The sequence below is a fragment of the Nothoprocta perdicaria genome, unplaced genomic scaffold (genome assembly GCF_003342845.1).
Source record: "Nothoprocta perdicaria isolate Ctin4 unplaced genomic scaffold, notPer1 scaffold_195, whole genome shotgun sequence".
Classification (NCBI taxonomy): domain Eukaryota; kingdom Metazoa; phylum Chordata; class Aves; order Tinamiformes; family Tinamidae; genus Nothoprocta; species Nothoprocta perdicaria.
The window spans coordinates 715,442-742,526 of NW_020455149.1; the positions used below are offsets into that span (position 1 = coordinate 715,442).

The 27,085-nt window shown below is 41.0% G+C and overlaps 1 protein-coding gene across 1 annotated transcript in view; it reads left to right on the forward strand.

Moving 5' to 3' along the window:
* The window catches only part of TMEM178B (transmembrane protein 178B), a 209,860-nt gene extending 185,571 nt beyond the window's left edge, over positions 1-24,289 (forward strand). The window contains exons 4-5 of the mRNA XM_026037285.1: positions 7,206-7,343; positions 23,520-24,289. Coding sequence (XP_025893070.1) covers positions 7,206-7,343; positions 23,520-23,770 — 389 coding nt within the window. The 3' untranslated portion in view covers positions 23,771-24,289. The remainder of the gene's footprint in view (positions 1-7,205; positions 7,344-23,519) is intronic.
* The last annotated feature ends 2,796 nt before the right edge of the window (positions 24,290-27,085 follow it).

Here is a 27,085-nt window from a genome sequence, read left to right on the forward strand (position 1 = left end):
GGAGAGGAGAGGAGAGGAGAGGAGAGGAGAGGAGAGGAGAGGAGAATCATCCTCTCCAAAATCAGAGGATGGGATTGGATGTGATGCAGTAGCATAGAACAGATTAATGTGTTGACATTCAGCTACTCTGGCCCTCTACACTGAGAGCTTAAGGGCAAAGCTTTTGTTTCCTTCCACATCTGTTGTTACTCAGAGCTGAGAAGGAGCAAAGTGGATAATAACAAATCATTTTTCCTCCTTGGCCAAAGTTTCCTTTTTAGCAGAAGGGGAAGTGGGACTGGAGCAAAAGATGGAACTGTTCATACTTAATGATATTTAAAGCTCTTTCCCATAAGACCTGATATAAAGCTTCTTTCTTCTACAGTAAAACTATACCTCAAATTACAACTGCATCTAATGTATTAAAATTCTGCTGTACAAATACTGCCTTTCTGCATCAGCCTCTCTAATATCCGTATCATGAAGTCTATTGAACACAAATCCATACTTTCAGCCTCAGATGAGACTCTATTTTGCTTCTCTTTTTTTTCATCCCCCCACTCAATTACACAAACTTTGTTTCCATCTTTCCTTACTGCCTTCTCAAATATCACTTTTGTTGTCTGGATATTCTGTTTTATCTCCTCCCTGCTCTACAGAGCAAAAGGCAGGAGTAAAATCAGGACTTGATATTCAGTACCCAGATGTTGTTTTCAACCACTGTAGAGTTGTCTTAGGCCCCTATACTTTTCCCTAACAGGRAAAATTCTGATGAATTGCTTTTGACACCAGCACATCTGATTGAACACAGTTTGTGACCTGATTTGGGGCACCTCTCTCTCTCTCTCTCGTACCCTATGAGAAGGTTCTGTGAGTGCAAGAAGCGGACAATTACATGGAATTTGCTTTCCTTCAGCATAAGTCCATGAATGTATCATCCTTGTAAAGGGGAAGGCTCTCCATTCACCCCTGCTGGACAGCTCACCTATCTCTCTGAAATTGCTGGGATTTCTGATGAAAGAAGACAGGCTTAAATGCCAACACTGTACATCTGGTACCAACTTTTTTGATAGTTTCTGTTTCAAATAACTGTAGAACATTTACACACTCTGGTGGACAAAATCCAGACAGATCATCCCTCCTGACAAGATTAAATCATGGCAGAATGTCCRTCCAACACCTCATCTCACATAACACATTGACTAGCATGGAGCACATCCAGAAACAAGGATTTGTGATGTCTCATGTCTGCATTTACATATAGGGGAATTCTTACATGCAAATAACCAAATATTTAGCACTTCTGCGTGTAACCAGCACCTCTAGTCAGGAGAAGGTGGTTGGATTTTCTGATTTTACATAGAGGTATGCATGTACCTTACCAATTTCATTGCACTTCTTGTGAAATGAAAGCTCACTTCAATCCTCCAGAGCACTACTAGCACTTGTTTGAGAGACTCTGCTGCTGCTGCTCTTTYTCTCATTTTTAAAAGGATTGTGTTTTAATGTACATGTCTGTGACCTGTATTTCTGATTCAATCTATGATGCAGAGTACTTGTGCATTACTATAATCTGCTGCTACTTTTGCTGAAGTGGGTTTTATTCATTGCATTTGTATTAGATAGATAGCCTTTAAGCTGGAACCTGGGTTTCCAGGAAAGTCAGTGAAAGGCACTTGAGAGGTTTTAACTAAGCCTCACATAGACTGACATGTTTCTTTTCTTAACTCTTTATTCTTGTATTGGAAAAAAAAAAATTCTGATACTCAAATTTGCCAAACTTATGCAAAATACAGTCTTAAGCTCTGAAGACAGAATCGTAAGATCCAGAAAGTGCCACTCAAAGTCATCTGCATTAATAGTCACTTGTTCAGTGTAACTGGGAGCTGCTAGGCTTGGTATTCAGTACAAGATCGATATGGAAGTTCTTTTTTTAAACATCTGTCCAGTTTTATGTCTTGACTTCTTCATGCTCTGGGATGAGGCAAGAAAAAGCAAAGTGAGATACATCTGTGATGATGGTTCTTCTAAGTCATTTAAGGAAGCTCCTTGGAAGTTGGTGGACTATATTCTTGGATTGTGTACAGTTCTCAGACCTTGTTAGAAGCAAAAAAAAAATATAGAAAAACATTCATAGATGCTTCATTCATAGATGTTTCCAATATTTGCTTTGAAAAAAAAGTATAACAAAGGAGTGATTTAGACTCTTTTCAAGCACAAACCTAATTAATTTCACATTGTTAAGGAGTGATGAGACTGAATTTAGTACAGGAGTGTAAAAGCCAAAGTGACCTGCTGTGAAGGATTATGTTACCTCAGTCTCTTTTGTGCTCATTTTGATTGTAAATCTTGATTTTTAGCCATAGAATGGTCCAGAAATATAGTTCTGATTTCTTCTTTTTTCTCTCCTTCTGCTGGGACATTCCAAGTTAGAATGGAGCTCTACCCAGAGCCTTGTCTAAAGGGTTCTGGATATGCATTTTATAGCCTTTAGTCCATATGGACYTTTTGTTGTTGTTGTTGTTTATTGGGGAAATGAGAGAGATGTAGGATGAACTATCTGACTTATAATGTGGTACTATTGAGCTTTTTGTCGATCTGATAGGGAACACTGTAGTTTGATCTGGTGACACTTGAAAACAAGCAGTTCTGAAAGCAAGAGGAGTGCCTTGTGGATAAGATGCTGGTCAGAAATCCAGGTAATATAAATTCAACTACAGTTTCCCCCATAAATATTTTGTGCAGCCATGGGCAGGTTCTTTATTCTCGTCTTGTCTTGGTTTCCCCATCTTTCACAGAAGGCTCATATTTTCCTTCCTGTACATGTTGTGAAAATAAACCTCAATATTTTTGAAGTATTAAACTCCTCTGTGGAAAGAAAGATAGAGAGATATCGACAAGACGATCAAGCTTTGCTTTCGAGAGATGACTTGAAATTTCAAAGAAGAGGACAGAACATCAGAAGTCAAAAAGGCATATTGAAATCTTCAGAAAGCAATGCTGTTTCAGAACACGTTATGTTTGCAGTTGCTGGGGTGTGAAACTCCTTCCACAATGTGACAAAGAGTATGAAATACTTTATTTCTCACAGCAAATATAGATGAACAGATATCAGGGTGAAATGAAGGGCAGGGGCCTTAGCAAACTGGCAGGGAGAACTTTCTACTACTTGGTTGCTTGGGAGGGAATATATCTTAATGAGCTATTCTGCCCTTCATTAATTCCAGAACACTTTCAGATTTAATATTCCTTATTTTAGCTGAAGGCTGAAATACTGCTAGAAAATGCATRTTGTTTTATAAGAATATTTTAAAGAGTTTGTCTAAAATGGTAATATCTGCCTTACCTTTATTGGTTCATGAGGCTTGTTGGTTTAAAACTTACTATTTCAGTTTCATATTCTCCCATATTATTAATGAAGAGATTTGTTATTCATAGTCTATGTAAGCATAATGCCTGAATTCCTGGCCTGATGATCCACATTGTCTTTTAGTTCAGGTTGAATTCCCTGCCAATTCCATGCAGCAGCAGCAGCTATAGCAGTGCCAGGCATGGGAAGTCTTCCCAAAGTGAACAAGACATTAATCACACGTAATATTTAGTCTATTTATGTGGTAAAGAAAATAACATGAACTTGTGTCTAAAACATGATCCCTCTAGATCCCATGAGCAAAATGTTAATATTGTACTCACCCTCATGGAGTCAGATTCCTCCCTCAAACGATGGGGGTGACAACTATATCTAGTATAGGCATGGCATTGAAAATCAAATTCCATCTTACAGAATAATGAAAAATGATTCCTTCCTTAACTGCACTATGCAGCCACATAGATTTGGTTTAGTTTACTGGATGCTGAAGAAGGGAGATTTGCAGTATTTCTGCAGTTTGTGCACATCACTACATCATGAGGAATCAGGATAATTACCCAAAAGAGGGTTGGCTATAGAACTAGATACATTCAGTGCACATGAATGAGCATCTTTGCTGTTGCAGCACAGATTTAGCTGTGTAAGGTTCAAAAATACATTTTTTCTGGTATAGTCACTTCTTCAGTTGGCTGAGATGGTCACGCCGTGATCCTGATCGTTCTGTGGTTATTCAGAGAGATTTCCAAGAAGAAAAGAAATTGGAGAATCCCACGTTACATAACATAGAAAATAATCAAAAACATTCAGAATACAAAAAAAAAGGAAAGAAAAAACAGGAACAAAACCCAGAGCTTGTTTAAATATCATAAAGTGGACTTATGTGACAAAAATGTGACTGTTTTTACTCTTACAGGGTGTAATCAGGAAAGTCCACCAGGGCTGGTCAAACAAAAACTCATCAATTTGAACAAATGAGCTGTTGGTTACTTATATGGCATCCTTCACTCTTAAATAAACAGAAAGCATAACTTACATGTTGCCTTAAATTTGCAATACAAATCTTTTCTTCTCAACTGTCCTTTTCTTTGTGAGTGTCATGTTAACAGAGCAGTCACCATAAAAAGAATCTATGAGTTTGTCTTCAGTAGAAGTAGGCTTCTATTCTGTGTCCTTCTCCTCACTAAATAGCCTGAAGGTACTGCAATACGCTATATATATTAAGTGTTTTCCCACAAAAGAATCACTTTGAATAGACTCGTTCCCAGCACTGCCATCAGTCTCCTACAGGCTCTGATGGCTGAGGAACTCTGTTGAACAAGCACGGGCTGTTCATGAAACCTGCTTTACAACTCTCTTTCCCACCACGGCCATTTTCAAGGTCTGATCACAATGATGGTTATGTTAGGGCAGAAGGCAAAATGGTTTTGAAGAGAAGACAGTTTATATTTTATTTCTTTCAGATAAGTGCTAATGGAGAGGCTTGTGAGGAGAGATTTGCAATTGGCATATGGAAGGGCAACCTTTAATAGAGCCTACCAAACTTGGAAGAGTTAGAATTTCCTAAAGAACTGCCTTTATTTTTTTTCTGTGTGGTATTAAGCATGASTCAGAGGTTAGTGTTCTGTTTTTTTTCCAAGAGATAACATAAGCCCAGAGTTAAGATGCTGATGGATTTTACTGTGGTGTTAGAAAGGGAATTTCAAGTCCCATCAGGAAGAGAGGTCAAGTGAAACAAACCTCAAATATTGGATCTAGAAATCTTGTTCCTGCTATTCTAACCATTCAGTTCCATGGAAAAACTAACACTGAATTTAGAGGGGAAGAAGCTATTCCTTGACTTGATAGATAGGATGTGGCAATGTTTGTGATTCCATCTGGACCYTATGACTGGGATTGGCTCCATCATCGGTAGTCACAAAGTAGAATGGTTGTGTGGAGCTGACACAGACACCGTTACAGCAGTTCTGAGGGAAGTGTTTTGCTGGTATGGACAACGACAAACAAAACAGTAAACRTTTTATACTTTCATCTGTCTTTCAAAATATTGAGAGGCTTTGRGGGTTGTTTTTGTTTGTTTGTTTTTGGTGGGATAGTCACAAAGCCTGAATAAAAAGATATATTCTAGAAGGTGTGTCTTCTTAAAAGCACACTGGTCATTGGTGGGATAAGACCCTGGTAATTATTACAGTGTAGCTAGGAGAGTTTTTGTCCTTGTAAAAATTATTGATAATCTACAGAAAATTATTGTAATTTCGGGGCAAAGGCTGTGTTCTGTGACTTCATTTTGCATAAAAAGTGCTATAATGAACGCAACCATGTGAAAATTGTCTTTAACCAAATCAAATTGTCCTGTGCTAGCACACTACAGACCTTGYAGAGTCTTAGGATCTTGGACGAAGAGCTTAATGAACCTCTGATGATGATAATTATCATTGTAAAAAATTTTACTGAATATGCACTCCTGTTATTGGCAATTCTTTTGATCCAATGTGGGAAAAAAAAAAAAAAAAACGAGAAATTTGAGTCAGCCTGAGAAACAGACAAAGGCCAGCCAAGGAGAAAAGCTGCCATACAGACTGGTGGCTGATTCACTGTTTTCAAATCTTCTTCTCCCTGTCATAAGCATTCTGTTTCTYGAAAGAAAATGAAATAGCTGCTATGCAAATAAAATTTGTTACAAGCAGGAAACAAGGGTTGGACGAGGTGACTGGGCTGGAATGATCTCTGCATATATATTCTTGATGTAGCGGTGCTTAAACTTTGTACACATACATGATGGGGGATGGAGAGTCAAACGTTAGTGAAGATGCCACCATCTGTTCCACCACTGAGAGTGGCAAATTGCTTCTCAGCTCTATTCCCTGCTATTTTGTTTGACAAGTGGTCTCCCCTGCTCGGTTTTCACACCAGAAACAGCTGGGTTTTGTTTTTGTTTTTTACCAGCACAGTCAGGAGGAGGACTCCCATCCTTTTTTGAAGAGCAATGCTAGGCACAGCCAAGCTTTAACACAAGGTTCTTCTGTTAGACTTCAGGGATCTTTTATTCCTGAATTATGAAATAAATACAGGTTGGCCCCATATCATATGTACTTATCAGTACCCACTCGCAGTGCCCCAAATGCTTCAGTCCAGCCTATGCCTTTCTCCTATTCTCAGTGTTCCTGGGAGCACTCACCTGCATTCTCAGCAAAAAATCATGTGATGAGGTCACCACCTAGATGCAAAAGAGGTCAAGAAAGTGTCCTGTGCCCTGGTGTGTACAGCACATTATTGTCTTTGATACAAGAGAATTTATGTGCTTCAGCAGCCCTGAGGTACTTCATTTCACAGACAGCAGTGCTGGACAGCAAGGAACTATATCCCTGGCTGTACACATGGGAAACTGAGACCAGTGAGGAGCTAAGGGTCTTATCCAAGAACATACAGGCAGTCTGCTGGAGAATGGAGAAATGAATCCTGAGTCACACTTGCACTGGAGCAAAGTGCAAAGACATCACACAACAATTTGAGGATCTGTATTTATGGGATGCAGTGGGGTATGTGTGCAGACATGGAGGTAGGAGGTAAATACAGGTTGTGCTAGTACCAAGAGACTAAGGTGATTAGGTGTAGCATTGCASTGACACCACCGTACAACTTCTAATTCTTCACTGAGTGCCATTTCATGGTGAAACTCTCAGTGGTTCTCCCTCAACATATGTCTTAATCTAGGGGTCATCCTTCCTCTGAACCCCCTTCATGCAAATCACCTTGAGCCAATGTGCACTGAAGACCTTGCAGAGTTTTGGGTTATCTCTGATGACAGTATTTTTCCACTGTTCACAAGCRTCCTGTTGTTCTGTGTTCCCCTTTGCAGATCTGCGCAGGATGACAGCTGGCTTCATGGGCATGGCTGTGGCCATCATCCTCTTTGGCTGGATTATCGGGGTGCTGGGGTGCTGTTGGGATCGAGGCCTTATGCAGTATGTGGCAGGGCTTCTCTTCCTCATGGGAGGTAAGGATGTTGAATTGTGAATAAATGTGTTATCTTTGTCGTGTTGCTTTTATGATCTCTGTTTCTATGTGTACCTCTTTTTTCCATGTGTTTGAAAATCCATTTTCGTAGTTGTTTGACATGATCTGGCCTTGGTTTCCTTCTGAGCTCCTCCTGGTGTACATCAAGGACAATGTAATTACATATTACTTCAGTGATGAAACTGTGCCTGTAAGACACAGGGCTATAAAAGACCTTCTGATCTTTTAGTGTAGTCTCCTGTTGTCACAAGTAACACTGTCACAGAATCCTCTCACCCTTAAACTGTTATTTCCCACTGATGAGCTCCCTGTTTGTAGCAGAGATGCAGGTTATTAGTCCCTAGATTCATGACTTTGCACTCTGTGTTTTTGAGTTTTTCCCATTTCTACAACACCAGCCTTCAATGTCATCCAATATTTTCTGTGCAGCATTCCAGCCGTTCTTGCTACAGATGTCATTCAGCCTTCACAGAAAAGCTGTATTATGGTATGATATAGCTAAAAGGATGAAATACAGAAAAGCACATGTAGTTCCAAAGAGTTAAAGGCTTGAGTAATGAGTATTTATGTTCCAGAGYTTTGAGTACTAGATAGACATTAAGTTCCTTCAGCGAGGACAATTTGAAATGTATTAGTCCCTTGTGCAAGCACACATCGGTCCATGTATGGATATCTGCAAATGATGTGTTGTGGGTGTTCAGTGCTTTATGGGCAATGGGTTTGCCAAACTAGCTTGGTATTTCTTGTGTAATTAAAATCCTAGCTATATGGGGGCTGTGGCAGTGTAACATGCCCAGATATCAGTGTGATATTTAACTTACTACAGCACAACATTCAGATTAAAACATTACAGCTATACTAAGCAAATATGGCAAATTATTAAATTTATTAGAAATTCACTGAGTCTTGTTTACTAACTGGAAATTATCAATATATATCAGGGAGTTTTTAGTGTAGCAGCAGAGATCAGTTCTTGCTCAGTATCATCTAATTGTTAGTGATTTGGAAGATGTCTGATAAGACTTTTCAGATAGAAAAGATTCTACTGAAGCAAGATTCAGTATAACCRTGCACAATGAGATGGGTCACTCCTAACTTAAAAAGAGACATCTAGACCTTTTGGTATGTTCAGGTAATAAATGCTTCAGTAGAGACAGATAAGGCCATGCAACTAGGAGCAGAGAAAGCCAGCCCTACTTGCAGAAGAGGAGGGCGTCCTGAACACAGCAGCACTGAGAAGGTCTCTGGATTCACAACTAATAACCCATCTGCCTGGGAGCTCTCTATGTAATGCGGCAGGTAAATGTGCCCGTTCATTCCTTGGATGCTTTGATGGGAATATGCAATAAGAGTATGAGGTGACATTATCTCTGGGCTAAGCAAAACTATTTCTGGGCATCTTGATCTCATGTCTATAATTAAATCTGATTTTGAAAGAGCGGGAAAGATTTGGAGAAGAACTGCAGGAATAATTCATGGTCTGGAAAACAAACAAAAACCCCACAACTTGCTGAAAAAAAAAAGATTGATTGGAACTATTTAACACAAGGTCTATAAATGATTTGAACACAGTGTGGAAGAACCTAGGCAAGGAGAAACCATCTGATAGTAGCATGCTCTTAGAGTGGGCAGACACAACAATAACAAGATCCAACAGTTAGAAACTGAAAGTAACTGAGATGAGAGGCACCAGATTATTTTATCTGCCAAATTCTACCAAGGTGTGTGATATTTTTAATAAAGATGTGCTGGGATGGGATCAAACCTGTTTTATGCACCAGCATAGACATGTGGATCAGGGTTACAAAAGTTTATTCTCTCTGTTGCTTGGCACAAGACAGTAGCAACTGCTACACCTTTCCCAATTTTATTTTTAGCGCAAATTTTCATAAAATGACATCTACACATTTAAACTGTAAATTAATGAAATACTTATATAGACCCATCTAATCTAAAAGACAGCAAGTAGTAATGCTTGCTTGCCCTGTATGTTATGCAGTTATCCCTTCTAGAGAGGTCTTCGACAAGCCTGTTTTGCTAGACAGAATTTGAATGAAAAGCTGTTTACTTCTCTAAATACATAATTGCTCTTAAGATATCACCCCCTCAGTCCTCAAAATGCATAGAGCCACAGTCCTCTTCACTTTATTTAGTTAACTTCTGGACCAGTAGTGGGAATAATACCCGTGGAAGCTTACAACATCTGACTTGATTGCAGCTGACAGGATACTTTGTTAAATTAATAGCTGTGCTCTGTCTGAAATTTAACTTTCCCTTCCATTTGCAGCGCTGCTCATTTCAGATCTGTTTGTGGCATTCCTTCTGCTTTAATTTCTGGTCAAACAGGTCTTCTGTAACTACTTCAGGATAAAATATTTCTGGCTCATGATCTTAATGAGTTTTGTCCCTTACTGCCATAATTCTTTGAAGAGGAAATCTCAGTGGAGCACTGAGACAAGTGCTGTGATAATCTGACAATGCCAGACCTTTTTCTCTTGGACCTCTTGGTTCTCTGATGTATTTATTGAATAGTCTTCTTGCCAGCCCATGTGGCAGTGCCTAGTAAGGATTTGCTGTAGTGTGCCTGAGCTAATTTCTCAAGCAAATTGTGGAAATAAGTCATTTGTGAAATGCAGGCTATTATCTAGTATTAGCTCATCTGGAGTCCAGGGCAAGGAAACTGTGGTTTTGAGCTATTGCACTGTTACTCAGCATGTCTTGTAAAACATTTAAAAACATGTTTATAGTTCATCTTTCCTATTTAATTTAAATGTACACAGATYTTTTAGATTTATAGAGGTTTTTTGCATACTTTTCTATATTTATTACAGAATTCATACCTCAATTCCTTATCTTGAATGACAGCACATTTGCTTGACCACTGTAGGATTTTTCTTAGTCCTGCATCTTGCACAGTACCAGATGGACACAGCAAGTTATGCTTAGCATTTCTAGCTTCATTTTGTATATGGGTACCATTACACAGTGTCCTGTACCTGGAGTTGCACTGTCTGTTATAATTTCATTTCAGTATTGCCACGCTGCTTTTATCATGTAAGGTGGAAAAGTTTCTCTTTTGGAGAATATTTCCATTTGGAATTGCACACTTAAGCTTTCCTAAGACTAGCTCATCTTATTGCATTTTATTTGAGACTGTTTAATTCCATTACAGAAGTGGGTCATGCTCAAATTATACCTACTCCAAGCAAAACCTCTTGCAGCTTCTTCCTTTTTCTCTCCATAAAAATTATTGAAAATCTGTGTGCTGGCAAAAGTTCCATGCTGGTCATTCAGTAACTTTGCAATTTTATAATCTTTGAATTAACCTTAAAGGCATCTGAAACACTGTTCCCAAATGTCATAAACCTGTGGCAAAACTGCTGCTTTCATGCACATGAAATATTTAAGGATATCCTAAAAGGAATTCACTTTTCTTGAAGGTTTATACCAGAAGAAATGTATAGGGGCATTTTATGTATTGTTTTTGGACCACAACATGCTTGTTTTGCTTTATAAAGTTTAGGTATGACCTCTTCATCAAATTTTATGGAACATTTTATGGCACTGAAACATTTCTTTTAAATGTATCCAAATCTTTGACTTGACTTGTTTTATTATCATGGCAAGCCTGAAAATTCATGTGGCCAGTGTCTTTATTTCTTTAGTAGTATCTACTATTATTGCCTGGTCAAGGTTAAGTTTCACTTGACCCAGCACTGAGGAGACAGAATGCTATGAAATGGCACTTTGGCAACTCAACCAGGCAAATTCCTGCATCTTCATTGCAGCCCTCCTTTGTGTAGCTTATCAAATTATTTGAGAACAGTTTCGGTATTGTGGTAAGCAGACAAGCTATACATCCAACTACAAAGTCCTCCTCTGCTTAGCCTGGTGCATCTCCCATCTRATGGAGGTATCTACTGGTGCTTCTAGCCTCTTGTTCAAGTACTCGCTTCAGCACAAAATTGTCCCTGTCAAAATTGCATCCCTAGAAAAAGTTGTATGGCTTTTCTTTGTAAAAATATTAGTAGGCTCTCAAAGAGTGCTGTTTTATCATCCTTCCCAGAGCGCTGTCCATCAGCTACACATTCATGCATTTTCCTTTTGTAAGTCCATGTAATTTGGAAAGAATGCACATTTCTGTGAAGCTAGATTTTTTACTGCATGCCTAACAAGGCAACCCTTCAGGGAGAGGCTTATGCATTGTTTTATTTTGTTTCACATACTGCAAAAAAAKGTAATATATCACTTCTACATTTGTTTACCTGTTCCCTTTACTCTTTTGTCTGGTCTCTGCCGGTTCTGTCTTGTGACACACACTTTAGGATCACTCTGGGGTTTCTCCTCATTTGCTGACACATTCCTTCGAGAAGCAAACTATTTTACTAGCCTTGCAGCTATTCAGTATGTTGTTTGCCATAGCTTTGCTTTGAGCCAATTATAGATTTTACCATTAATAATTCAGTCTAATTAGTCTATTTGGAAATTATTCCAGCTGCTAAGTGCCCTTATTCATGTGATTTAGCAGATCTGTAAGAAAGTGATCTATAGTCTTGTGTAGCATCATTTCCTCTCTTTTCCTGGTGACACTTCTGCATGAAATTCCAGGCTTGGGATGTTGTTTGGGAGCATTAAATTTCCTTTTGTCCTGGCATTGAAGGCCTTAAAGCTCTTCTGTCCTGCTATATATATCAATGCAATGGACATATTCCTCTCTGATGTTTCTTTTCTGGCATTTGCTTCTAAGATTTGGAAGTTCATTCATCCTCTCCTCCTTTCATTCCCCTTCATTAATGTTTTGCCAGTCAGAGGGATTCAGGCACCGTTTGGCAGCTCCATATCTACTGCTGACTTAGGTTTTCCCTGACTCATCTAAGACTGCTGTAAAGAGTTTGCTCTTTGCAGCCTGCCCAAATTCTCAAGACTTAGGCTGAACTTACAAAAGCTTTGAACATTTTCCCACAGCAGAGGTTAACACCTATTTTTATTTTTTTTTACAGTGCTGCCTGCTATGGCAGTGATAAGCAGACAGGAAAGATGTGAGAGCGAGAAGAAAAAGAAAAGTTATGCAAGTGGCTGGCACAATTTAATGCTTTATTTCAGATATGCAAGAAAGGCTGTTTATTAAAGAAATAAAAAAAAAAAACCCGCTTATGAATGTATGAGTGCATTCTCCTCCGTCTGCTTTGTATTCTAATCCAGAGAGATAGAGCCTTTCATAAACCATTCTCATTCTACTGCCTTATCAAGAATATTTGGTTCCAAGTACCCTTTCATTCGCTCCGTGGACAAACTCTGCCAACGAACCCCTTCCTTACCCCAGTGCTCAGAGCCTGGCCTGAGCTGCTACACCTTTGCCCAGTGCCTGTTCCTGCTGCCCTTGGCCTGTTGCAGGGAGCCAGAGGGACCAGGGATGCACATGGGCAGTGAACCTGGGCTGCTTGGTTTGACACTTGTCTGAGCCCAGCAGTTTCAAAAGGCTCTACAGGTGCCTTGCACACCAGATCATCCCACATGGGGCCATTCTGCTGGTCCTACCTCTTCATCCTCTTTCTCTCGCCACCTCCATGGAGAGACTCGTCTTTAAAATTCCCCAAAATGTGAGCTGTGCTTCATTTGCCCGCGCTGTGCATATGCTAGCAGATGACAACTGAAGCATCTGTGCATTTGCAGCCATGGATCATTACCAGCTGTTGAGTCATTTGCGACCCAAATTTAACTCACTGTACTTYGAAAATAGCACATAAGGGTAGGAAATAAGAGTGTTTATTCTACACAACTGTGGTCCTGCCATCTCAAAATAATCATTCCACTGCTGAATAATTTAAGAAGCACAAGTGTAACAATTTAGAACAGCAAGTGTAGGCAAAGCTCCCTGATTGACGTCTCCTAGGCGGTTACCAAGTTTCTTCATAGCAGCTGCCAAGAGCAGGCAAAGAGAAAAATAATAATATAAAAAAAAGACAATCAGGATGACAATTCTTGGAGTTTGTCTTGAGCTATGCAGGGTCTAACTGGACCCCTAGGATTAGTATTTATCAGTGATGATCAATGCCTCTGCTCATTGCTCAGGGTGCTCACTCAGGACGAAGTGGTCAGTCACAGAAGTTCATATAGAAGCTACATTTTGTGATCATAGTTATATTTTTCCTTTTGCACAGCGTTACTGTTTAAAAACTCAGTTTTAAATACTTCCTCCACAAAGAAAATAGCTTTAGAAAGTAGGTTTTTTCGTATTCAATGGCAAAGACAAATGCCTATGTGGGAACACTCGTGTATGCGTGCAGAGCCCAAGCAGCAAGTGATCTTTACTATCTGAGCAGTGAAGCTTGGCATACATAAAGTCATCACTATAAAAGATCATATCTTTTTTTTTTCAGTATGAGGATTATTTATAATACAAAAAGAAGATTGATCACTGGAAAAATGATAATGGCAATCTTCTTTTAGTCCTGTGGGAGACACTAAATTAATGAAGTCTACACAGTGTGTGCAAGTACAGGAACTTAAGAAATCAGCAGAACTCCTTTAAGAGCAGCATAACAACTTGCATAGGTGTATTGACCTCCAGATGGAGACAAAAGCCTGTTTGTATCAAGAAGAGCCTTAAATTGATTATGGAAGTCTTTGCAATAAGCTTTGGTGTGACAGTCAGTCCTTCTGCCGTGCCTCTCACACCACATGTATACAATTTTATTCCTGTTTCTGCCTTTGGTTAAATTTTGCATAATGCTTTGGATTAATATAAGGCCATGAAGGAATAAACAATTTGAATTAATATATAGTATTAATAATTTCAAACGTTTAAAGTTCTCTTGATTGTTTAAAACAGACAGATACATCACAAGGGTATTGAAGAAGGCAGGAATGGAGCCACYGAGGGTCTTTATGGACCTGCAATGAGATTGAGAGCCTGGAGCTCACAGTTTGTGTTTCTGTGCCTCGGTGCTTGCTCCTTGGGTAGCACCAAGGTGCAAAGCACCAGTGCTGTGCAAGAATAGTGAGATAAGAGCTGCCCTTCACTGAGGTGGACAGTCAGCCTCTTTTCAGAAATACCATTTCCTTCTCAGTTTCAGGATTTCTCAGTCCCTCCTTTCAAAGCACTGTTCTCTACTCGGTCTGTGATGTCCCTTGCAGATAGTATTGTAAGTTGTGGTCTCTGGTCCCTCTGTAGACTGTTCCTAGGGCCTAAAGAGGCCCTAGTGGTGTTTCTTTCCTTATACATGCCTAAGCCTGGTGTCCACTGGTAAGACCATACATATGGCTAGGATTCAAAATGCTTCTCTATCCCAAGTAACTATCACTGAGCTTCTTTTGGCTATTAGTCCCTCTTTGATTTTGGATGTTATTATCTAATTTCTTCTTTCGCTACAAAAATAAACTTCTAGGAAATCATCGACACAGACATGCACATCTCTCACCATCTTTCTTTGGTTTTAAAATTATTTTGAGGTCTCCTGTTCAGCATTTCCAAGGTAGAAAACAGTTGCTTGGTGTACTGAGTGACCAGGTGATGGTATAAGGTTCACAAGACGTTATGCCTAAAAGGCAGAGCCAGGGTAGCGTGTTACATCTGTACTTCTCTATGCYTCCTGGTGCTCTGAGAACACTTTTTGCATTTATTTATTAATGCTAGTACTCATTCTGAGAATGAAGTGGGAAACTCTCTGAAAACATGAAAGATTTCATACTTTTAATGTACCAGGTTCTGTATGTCACTGTGTAGCTTCCACTGAAATCAAAGGTACTTTTATAATTTCATGTTGTAATACTCCTCAAGGGGAATCATAACGTATCTTTGCAGCTCTTACAGTGTACGTTCACAAACAGAGCTATGTTATCCATCTCATAGAAACATACTCTTTTCTCTAGATGTCTTTTTTTTTTTTTTGGCAATTCCTCAGGCATTGAGCTGATTGTTTAGGTCAATACCAGTGGGCTCATCCTAAAAAGTAAAACGTAAGAGTTGACACAGGAGGATAGGAGGTGAGGATAAAGTGGGTTTTTCATAGCAGTAGAAGAGCTGTGTGGCAGGGGATAGTCATTCAGAATTTCTTTTTCCTGGGAGGTATAGCACAACTAGAGAATTCCTTGTCAATCCCATAACATTTGATCTCTGCAGAGACTTTATCAGCTGACTTCAAAGTCAAACTTCAAATATGCTTTACACTCAGCCTGGAGGGAAAACACCTTTATAAACAGTTCTGGGAAACTTGTACCAGATCACAGGAGAACATTGGCATTTAGGAGAAAGAGGGGAAAGACTTCTTAGGAGGCACAGAGATCTGACAGTCTGAAACAGAAGACAGGGCAAGTAGTCTGTGCAAAGCATCTCATTGTTTTTCAGTCTTAACTCAGATTGGTCTGCTTCCCTGAGCTTGGCCTATWGGACACTAAGGAGTCAGCTCATTCTGACTTACCAGCACAAGAATTTTGCTTGTTCAATTTAAAAGACAGCTATATTGACTTGTAATTCCTCACTGTCCAGAACAGAAGGTACAGATAGAGGAATAGATGCCTTGTAGAGTTATGAGAGTAGAAAATCTAGTCCAGTCTATGAAGGGCACACAAACTAGTTTGTTTCTCAGAGATGTCAGTAGGTGTCATGGGAGGCTGACAGGAGGTGAATTAAAATAGAAGCAAAGTAGGGGAGATGGATCCAATAGGAATACAAAAGACTTTCCCACTCACAATCCTGAAAAACAAGCTATATGATATTTTAATATCCTGTGGTTGGTCCTTATCCCTTGATAATGTCACCAGGTCTTTGATCTGTTCTGGTTTCTGAATTCCAATGGCAAACGACTTCAAAGACAGGAGCTGACTGTCCGTGGTGGACATAGCACTTGGCTGTTGGAAATAAAACTCACATTCATTATTGAGTTGTGATTTAAAATATATATAGATATATGCATATTTACCAAGTTGCTCTGCATGCTTAGCATCAATGAGGAGAGAAGAATATATGGACAAGAGAAGGAAGAGCTATGCTAGAATGACATTCTGGACAGAAAGAATTCTGTATGGAGAGAGCAGTGAGCAAATTTGTATGTGTAGCAGATCTTATTAAATAGAAAGATTGAGGGAGCACTTAGATTCACCTTCTGGGGTGTCTGGATTGACAGCTTAGATAAGCAATGTTACCTTTGTACATATCACTGTTGTACTTGCATAGACTAACCTGCCCGGACACAGCAGTTGCATGGACTGCTGGAAACTTCACAGAATAAGTGGCCAGACCAGGCAGAAACTAGAGGAGTGGTCACTCCACCCAACCTGGGTCTGAACTGGCTCTTCTAAGTGTTACGGGAATTAGTCATGCCTAGGCACTTGTGTGAGATGGAGATGCTGCTGATTTTGTATTTCCTCAGCAATAAGAAAGGGGATTTCAGCATGCTGCATGCCATATGATCCTCAGTAGTTGTGTTGCTTAGGATATACAAAAGGAATTTCTCTGCTCTGGCAGGGTAGCTCAAGGAAACAGCAATGGACCTCAGAGCCTTTTGCTGCAATGATGCCCAGTTCACATCCAGTCTAGCAAAATGAAAGTCAGTACAACCAAATTGGTCACTTGAGAAAATTAATTTACATGCCTCTCTCTGACTTCTAAGTGGAAAATGTCCAAAATAGGTAGCTACCTCCAATATCTCAAGCTCTAGTTGTCCTCTTTAGTAGTGCATTTAGCAAAGAAATGGAGGATTAAAAAAGGCATGTGGGTAACTGCACTTCCATCCTTGAAAATAGTCCCTCTAAGAGTATTTTTAGTAACACACATCTGGCAGTGTGGAAGAAGGTTGCGTTGACTCTCACTTGAGTCTTGAAGAATGTAAGTCTGAAGGCTTTTCAGCAACTTGAAGCTTACTACAAAAGAAACCCTCCAGAACCAAAGCTTTCTGAGAGACATTTCATATCCTGGAAGAGAAGACTCTGCTTGGACAGAGGCAGAACTGTTCTGGTTACTAAAAGGCCAAGTGATGCTGGGGTTTGCTGAGCCATGGGAGAAGTCTCTGTGGTAAAGCAAAGCCAACCCTGCTCACATAAATTTCCCATCAGCTCTGGTAGATGGTGTTGCCTGTCTGATCATCTAGCAAATCGGAGATCCAGTCTCCAGTGCCTCTTCTTCACTGGATCTGTTGATCTCAGAGCACTAAGGTGCTCTGAAAGGGCAATCCTGAGATGTCCATACTACAGGTCATGAAATAAACCTGCCAGCAGCCTCTGCCTGTTACCAAACATAGTGTCTGTGAATGGGGCAGTGGGATGATTTTACTAATCTTCCATCAGAGTGTTTCTTTATTTTGACATTAAGAGAGTCTCTTCTATTGTCTCCCCTCTGTTCCCAGTAAACTAGTGAGTAACACTGTGACAACTGGCACATTTTTTCCTGCTGTCTCAATTGTGGCTGCAAATTCACAAGTCAGCCTGATTCTTTGATGGCCGTAGTCAAGTCTCTTTCACATGGTTACGCTATTTTAGCCAGGTCATTGGGAGCGCCGCTGCTGAAGTAATCAGAGGATTATTTCACTCTTAGGCTTCGAACAATTCCTGCTTTGCTCTGGCCCATTTTTTTTTTCCAAAATACAGCTTACCCTCAGCTTATAAGATAACCTTTTCCTGTGTGCTCACTCCCTGCAGGTGTTTACTGGCTTCAGCGGTGCATTGCAGCGGTGCCAACTCCTGGGGCCGTCCCCTGTGCACCGAGGAGTAGGGAAGCCAACATGCCACCACGTGCAAGGGTGGAGGGTACTGTAATGTGCAGCATACTCTGTGGCTGTCACTTGTGCCAGCCCTGCAAATGGAAGATCATCCCTGCTGTGATGTGGTTGCATATATTATGCTGATTTACTTGAGCCGAAGGATCGCGCTCATTAAGGATTTGCGGCTGTGACAGGGCATCCATCTGATGCCATAACACATTGCAGCTCCTGCAGCTGTCATCCGATGGGCAAGCATCATTGCTGAAGTGATACAGAGCAGGGTGTCCAGCGCTGGGTGCCACAGATTTATTTTGGGATACAAGACCAATGCAAGCAGCATTCTGGCAGTAGCTCTAATGCAATACCATCACATGGTTATTAGGCCCTGCAGTTTATTCTGGTTCTTAGTATTAAAAAGAAATGTTTAAAAGGTGGGTTCCTAGGTGGGTTTATGGTCTCCACAGGAYGCAGTACAGAATCTCCATCACCCAGTCAGTCTTCTCTTTCCATCCCCATGTTCTAAAAAGGGCAAATTTCCCTTGCTATTCTGCAACCTATTGGTGATGCTTCAAGCTGCTGTAATGGTATATAATTAAGTAATAATTTATATTCTGCGCATGTATGCTCAGAGCAATAATGTGTTCTCAAGAGCCGTGTGCTGCTGAGGCGTTTAATCCATGCACAGAAGGAGTTTACTGCAAAGCTGCTCCATCCAAAAGGCTTTTGTCATCACTGAGYTGGGAAAGAATTTGGTTCTTTCTTTAATAATTTCATATTATGGTGGTGCTATAATTTGAATAGCTAATGGTACACTCTCCACCTTAATCAGTCCTCATTTTATTTGTTTGTTTGATGTACCTTGAAAACAATAAAAGCTGGTGGGGCAGAGAGAAACTGAGAATAATGTTGCTTCACTCATGGTATGTTTTTTTTTCTGCAATCATATAATAAAAAAAAAAGATGATAATTAAGTAATTAGCATTGATTCCAAAGAAATTAGTGGCCACAAACTGCCATCAATGGCAGCTGCGAGAAATACTTTCAAAGGAGGAGGCTTACATTTATCTGAGAACTGCTTGGTTTTGGAAGACATCTTAAAATCCATACTTCTGTGTTTCTCTTTTTATCTACTAGTGTTTATAAGTAATACCTGACATTTCTGTCTCTAAAAAAAAAATAAATAAAAGGGAAAAGAGTCTGGTTTGGGGAGTTTGTTTACTTCGCACATCTGACAGCACAGTTCAGTCATGAGTCATTTCTGCCTGTCGTTGGGGGAAGGGAGAGAATCCCTGTCATTCAATGAGACACAAAAGAAGGTTTTTGAATAAAAAACAAGAAAAGTGACTTGTATTGCCAGAGAGCCTCAGAGGCTCTCAGAGGGAGGCTTAGTGCCAGGAACATTTTAATTTCTGCTTTTTGACCTCAAGTTGCTGGCATTTCTTTAAGATATAGAGTGCTGGACATGGCTACTTCTTTCCTTTTTCTCCCTAAAGGATTGGTTGGAGGGGATTGCTATAAATTAAGTCATTCTTGCCCCTCCAGGCATGATGCAACCTTGMCCACAGGGGTGACCTTGGACATTTCCATGCCTGGAAAAGCAGGCAGCCACAATCACCTTTGCTGGTGGTGGTGGGGACGGCACCTTCCCACTTGAAGGCTGAAGGTGATTGCACAATCTGCCATCTCCACCGCTGGCACAAARGACAGGGATGTTTGCAGGGATGAGATTCCTGATGCAGGGCTCTGTTCGCCTACCAGCACAAGGGGCTTTGAGCCCAGTTCCTGCTCGAGGGGCTGGGGAAGGAGCAGTCYTGGAGGACACAGGGCACATCCCGATCCCACAGGGAGGTCAATAAGACCCAAAGGGTGCTCCCTGGTGTGGAGCTCCCTGGTGTGGAGGAAGGCAGACTATCGCTTGCAGTGTTCAAAGAGAGCAGCCCTTCTTGCCTTGCAAAATCCTGTGGGTAAGATACTCCTTATGGACGGTTTGGATCTGCCCATGTTGAAGTCAGTTCAGCTCAGCAAGTTTGCCTTCAAACACCCTAACTCTGCATCTGACAAGCTGCAAGTGGGGCCTTTCTAGCCAGGCTGATCGGAAAGGAAAGGAGTCACTGCTGAAAAAAAAAAACAATAAAATCCTGGCAGCAGAACCAGTTTGATACTGTCCTGCATAAAACCAGCTATAGCAAAGGGCTCTTCCTCCCAACCCACGCAGATTTAGGTGTTGACAGGCGATGACCCGAGCTTCCCCCACCACCCCTGCTCTGTGCGTGCCAGGCCCTGTGTGCAGCCCAGCACATTGTCCTGGGTGAGGGGCAAGGCCGGAAACCATGGCAGCRGTGGCTCTGCCCACCTCAGCTCCGTCTCTGCACTGCCTCTGCTCTGTCTAGCCCCCAAAGCGGGGGAGACCCACAGGGACTCGGGACCCATAAGCTCAGCTCTACAGAGGCCCTTCTCCCCAGCTCCTACTAACCTGAGCATCCTCTGTGTAGTCTTATGCTAGGGAGCAAGGTGATGCAGCTTTCTCATTTGTCATGCTGGGGCAACTGAAGGACTGAGCTTAAAAAATAAGCGTGTTACAAACGTTATATGGAGCAGAAAAAAAAGATCAAAAAGATCATCTCTGTCCTAACAATCTTCCAGTCTAAATGGAAGGTATGTTCAGTGTAATGTTTAATTTTCTTCTTCCATAACATATAAAAAGGGAAAGCATAAGATAACCACGTGATATTTAATAGCTCCAGTGCTCTGAGCTTATTGCTGTTGATCATCAATCCTTTAGCAAGGCAGGCATTTTCAAGAGCAGATGGAGAGAAAGGGTGACTGCCTGATGGGGAGGTCAAGGCAGAGGTTTGACTTACATCAAACATTGGTTTCTGTGGTGCAGGCAGGGCTTTATGCGGGGTTTTATCCATCAACTGACTGAAGCACTTTGCAACAACACATAAAATGTGTTTTGACACATTTTTTGTCAAAAACGCCACTGTTGCTTTGTCTCATTCATTCATTAGTGTTCCGCTTGGGATGGCAACACACAAAGTGGTCACAAGGAACTTAGCGTGTTCTGCCCTCCCCCAGTGATGGAAGAGGTGGCCTCTCTCTCTTCCTTCCAACTCGAATACCAGCACATCCCCAGTGAGCTCTTGTTGCRTCCCATCGTGTATGCCAATCCCCAGGAGGAAGCATCAAGCCTCAGATCATTTTGTGTGTCTCCCATATACAGTACTAGAGAGAGTGCTAAACCTGTGCCCATAACACAGTATGAGACATCCTGTGAAGTGGTCGAGATCCATGCTGTGTATGCCGTAGTGTTTTGCATAACTCTCAGGACTTAACATCCTGGGGTTGGCACACTCTCCAGCTGAGTGACAGGACAGGAGAAGCCGCTTTCAAGGAAGTTTCATGCTCATGATTCGTTCCAGTCTCTACTATGATTTTCAGTCTTCGGAAGAGTTCACTTGTTATGGGGTGGAATATCCCCAGCAAGGCAGATTGCCAGTGTGCTGGCCCTGCGCAAACAGGAAGGGTAAGCAATGCTCCTCACGCTGAAGCGTTTAGAATTCAAAGACAAAGCATGGAAAAACAAGGAGAATTTTTGAAATCTCAAGTTATTTCCTTCCCTTTTGTACTTGGCAACTACAGTTTCTGTCTGGCCACACAGATTTTCCCGCCCACCTTTCTTAACAATTTTGTTTCTCCAAGAGCTAAAATTATTACATTCACACTAGCAAAGAAAGGTCTTTAACATCATTTTTTCTAACTACAGCCCTTTGAAGCAAGCCACAAGGCTTGGTTTAGAGCACAGTGACTCTGGTGGATTCTTTCCTTCAACCTCACGATGTGTTAGACTTGTTGACATGCCACAGAGAAATAATTATGTTCTTGCAAGGCAGCTTCAGGTTAACTGAAATGAGAGAGTAAAACATAAAGGGGGAATGGTGATTTCTAATCAAACAGCCTGATTTCTGAGTGCAGGCTCTGCATTCCTCTGGCTCTATGCTTTGAATTGCAGGACTTTTCTGAAGATAGATCTAGAGCCCAGGATGTCACAAGGCAGTTTCAAAATCTGGTCATTGATTATAGATCAATAGGCTGTTGGTCTGGGCAGTCTTTATTTAAGCAGTTATAGCACCTACTGCAATAGCTCTCTGGTACTGACTGGTATCTTAGGACACTACCCTAATATGAGTATGTAGGAAAAGCATGGGCCATGTGTAACTGTATAGAGCATATTGCATTCGGGGAGGCCTTTAGCAGTCTCATGTTCCTTGTCTTTTATAACAGAGAGTATTTGCAGGTGGTACTCTACAAACATACAAGAAGAGAAATGACAGTACGAATAGACAAGGAAGATTGTGGTCAGGGGAGATAGCAGAGAATAGCTTTATGGTGGTCTCACAACATGTCTATGATAGAGATTTGCATGGCTATCCTGAATTTTTATGGTATGCTTACAAAACAAAGGTGGCAGGTATATCAGGAAGACCACATATTTCTGGACCCTTTTTATTTCTTGGAACAGACATGGAGAGTCTGTGACTGTCTGTTATTCAGTGTATACATGGCAACTGTGAAGCTTGAGAAGCTCCAAGTTTAACTTAATGATGGACCTGGACATCAGAGATTAAAATTAGATTCATTTGGGCTGACTAAGCTTCAGACTCATTTGATTTTTGTGACTTTCCATAATGTTACTGGGCAGAATTATGAAGCCCATCCTCACCATGTCCTGAGAAAGAAATCGAGTGTTTCTGTAGAGATGGAAAACAGAAACAGAAGATTTTAGAGATTTTCACCAGAGTGAAGAGGGCATCTGGGTTAAGAGTAGAGTTATGCACAGGGCAGAATCTAAGTTTTGTGAGGGATATAAGATTTTGACATTGGCATTTAAAAAGGAGAGATATTTTGAAATATTTTTGATTTCGATGTAGGAAAAGTCAGAAAAAAAGAATGTCTCCAAGTCATTTGAAAGGTATGTTTCAACAAAACCAGAATATGTCAAATATTTTGTAGTATTTCCATCTATACAGTGCATCATTTAAAAACTAAGATGAAATAGAAATTAAAGTGTTTGTTTGTTTGCTTTTCTGTTTGTTTTTTGCCAAGAAGGGCTGAGGCATGACATTTGCTTCCATGTTTGTGGAACTAAAGCAAAGTTCCAGCTAAACCAATGGTTTCATGAAGCAATCTGGTTCCCAAGGAAGGGCTTGTAATGACAAGTGTTCCTATTTTGGTTTCTCCACCCAACTCTATTTGTGTTCAGGTCACTGGTGGCACTCAGTTCTTTCTCTGGGCTGCTGCTAGGCCAAGCCGCTTTCTATATGAACATCYTCCTTTAGGTATTCCCTTAACGATTGTACTAACTCATTTTCACATGACCTAGAGAGTAGTATTTCTGTCTTTCTAACTTTTCTTTCTTTTTCTCCTCCTTCCTTCCCCCCTTTCCCGCTCTTCTCCAGGAACCTTCTGCATCATCTCACTGTGCACATGCGTGGCTGGAATCAACTTCGAGCTCTCCCGCTACCCCCGCTACCTGTACGGACTTCCCGACGACATCAGCCATGGCTATGGCTGGTCCATGTTCTGTGCGTGGGGGGGCCTGGGCCTCACTCTTATCTCTGGCTTCTTCTGCACTCTGGCCCCTTCTGTCCAACCTGTCCCCAGGACCAACTGCCCCAAATCTAGACCTGAGAATGGGACAGTGTGCTAAAACAAATAGCAAACAAACAAATGCATATATATACATATATATGTCTATGTATGCCTATACATGCATATATATGTATATATAATTATATATATATATATATATATATAAAATCTCAAATTGATGCCAGTGCCAAGGTAGAGCTGAGTCCATGTGGCACTCACATCTCCACCGGACTCTGTGTTGCTTCGTTCTTTCTCACAGAGATGGGAAAACTTTTCTCTCCCATGGCTCTTCCATCCAGCTCATAACTTCAGCATCATAATTTAAAGGTCAAACGAACATATCATTGCACCTATCTACTGCCACTTGGGAAGGGGAAAAGGGGGTCTGTGTGGGGATCTGGAACCAGAATCTGTACAGGACACGGAGGGTGGGAGGGTGGGGGGCGGGGGGCAGGGACAAAAAGCCAGTCCATTTTGCTGCCAGAAAGGAAAATGCAAAGAACAAGCAAAGAAATAAATTGAGCATTTGAGCCACCTCTAGAATGTACCTCCTCAAGGCCATTATCAGGAAGCCACCCACTTTCTTTTTCTTTCGTAAAACAAAATGAGAAAAGCCTGACCTGTTGTTGGTTTTATTTTTTTTCTCCTGCTTAAATGGACAGAACATGTGGAGAGAAAGAAAAAAGCATTTTCTCTTTACCTGCCAAACTTTAGAAGAGGCAAACAAATAGAAAGGATCTAATGGAATGAAAAAGAAAACAACAAAAACAAACCCATGAGAACATTTCAGCGGACTCTTCAACAATGTTGTTTTAATCTTTCAGCTGCCTTACATCCAGGCTTACAACTGAGGCTGAACTGCTATTGTAAATGCAGTAGAAGGCCTTCTGAAAATGCTGTGATACATGTGTGTATAGCTTTTTCTTCCCTCTTCTTTTCTTCTTTTTTTTTTATGAAAAAGAAAAATGTTAAACCTTGCAATGTGATTGTCCACTAAACCATCCATGCAGTTTTTGTGGCCCAAGACTGAAGCACCACAACTGCAGAAGTGTGAGGAAAACTGTCAGTTCTGAGACAGCGTGTCTCCTTTGGTGGATTTCTGAGTTTTTTATATTCATGGAGCATCTGAGAGTTCAGGATGGTGGATCCAAGGGAAGATCGACCAGGGAGGTGGGGGGAGCCCTGGCTGTTGTTCTTCTTGGAACAGGAAGTTCCAGGAAGTTCCATTTATTGGAGTGGGATTTGATTGAGTTTCCATTTTGGATGTTTAAAACAACTGGGCAAAAGCCATTGCCAAGGACCAAAGGGGAGCTATTAGATATAAGGGAGAAATAAGAGATGTCCCGTGTTGTGTGCATGTATGCCAAATAAGACCTTCCCACATGTTGTCTTTGGAAACTGCCCCAGTTCCTTGAACATCTCCACTCTCCATCTGGGGAAACTGTCTCTACAAGCAGAAAAGGAAGGCTCAGGTGCAGGGAATGGAGATGCTTTTCCCACGAGTTCAAGTGTTGTACAATATAGTTGCGACTCTGCCAATGAGGCTCTTTCTTTTTTGTCTTTCTCTTCTTCCTGCTGCTCCTCTTCCCATTGTCCCCTTTTCTTTTAACTCTGCTCTTCCCATAGTTCAGGTCCATGGGTCCCAGAACAGCTACATGTCTATAGCAGGTGAAAGGCATTAAGAGAAGAAAAGCAGTTCACCTGCCAGAGCAGCAGTTCCTTACAGAGGAACTGTGGCTCAGGGCAAGGTGGCAAGAAAGTGCCAAGGGTGCAACCAAAATGGGTCTGAAGAGGCACCTACTGAACTGCCATGTGCAGCAGCAGTGGTTCCAGTGACAGGCTTAGCTGTACAGGTTAAGAAAGACAGGGGAAAAACAAAAGAAGTCCCCCAAACCCAGCCCAGTGTGCTGTTAATTCAGGGGTACTCCCAGCAATCATCAGCTGCATCYACGCAAAGCTGACTGGGAGAGGAGGCAAAACATCAAAGCAGTGTCTGCTGCACAAAAATGGAAGCAATCATCTACAGATATTGCCATTTACATCGTTGACAAGGAACAGTATTTTGCCCTGTTCAAAGTAAAAAAAAAWWAAAAAAAAGATCAAAAACCACAGCAACCAGCAAACAGATGTTATGCAATACAACTACATAGCCAGCCACTCCACCGTCCAGCTCTGCTTTCCCTCCCCGTTACACCTTGCGTGATGCTGTGATGATGTTGCTTTAGCAATTGTGCCCAAAGAAATAAAAATTTGGGAGGACATTTCAGATTACCATAATTTGGTTTTCTTTTCTTGTAGCTCAACTACTTGRCTTTTCCTTTGGCTGGTTTACAAACTACCCAAACACGCTAATGCCAGCTGCCAAGTCAGTGTGTAGCCACTGAAATGCCACCCCTGGCAACTGAAGTTTTGTATTTTCATTCTCCATTAGCTCTTATTGGAGAAAATATTTATTTATTCATGTTGAAAGTTGCAGACTTTTGAAGGTCCTTCCTTTTGAAGTATATCAGTTTCTCTCTCACGCTCTTTTTTTTTGGGATGCGAGGGGGCAATGTTTTCAAATACTGTCTTTTTGAAAAGCTTTGAAATTGTTTGAGTGTGCAAGTGCCTACCAGGGAAGGAGGTGAATGAGTTGCCATTGGTCAGAAGAAAGAAATTAAAATAAGAACAGTTCCTTGAAAGCTAAATAAAAAGTGAAAGCAGTAAACTAATAGCTAAAAAATATTTTAAAAAGTGGCATTTATCAAAGTATGAAAAAAATGTGAAAAAAMCCTAAATTCTCATGAAGATATTAACTCTTTAGAAAAATGACATTTGTTTCATTGAAACATCTTGGAACATATGCTTTCTTCTTCTGCAGTTTTGAGTGTGATAGAAAAGATGTTTCAGATGAACACTTGTTTCTGAAGAGACCTGGATAAGCTAAAGGGCACAGAGGTCCCTACCTGGAGCCCACCATCAGATCTTGTGGCATGGAAAGCAGCATGACAGCTCCCATGACAGTGTACAGTCAGGTGTGATCGATGGCAACTCATGGGGTGTATTCTTTTACTGATGCACTTTTGGAATAGGCATGGCAGTAATATTGAAATGGAAATCATTTGGCTGTTTCATGAACTCTTAAGTCTTTTCTTTCCGCAGCTGGCAAGAAAATAGTTCTGCCTCAGTGAAGTCTTCTCTAAAGATGTTGCATATGAGCTTGTGTGTTTGTCTGTGTGTGGTGATGGTGGAAGGGAATTACACTATTTTTCTTTGCAATAGAGCAGTGTTAACTCTGAATCTTTAGCCCAGTTCCATGACTTCTTATTTGCTATAGTGTATGTTCCCCAGGCCTCCCCTAGGAGTGGGAACATGAGTGGGAACATGAAGCAAA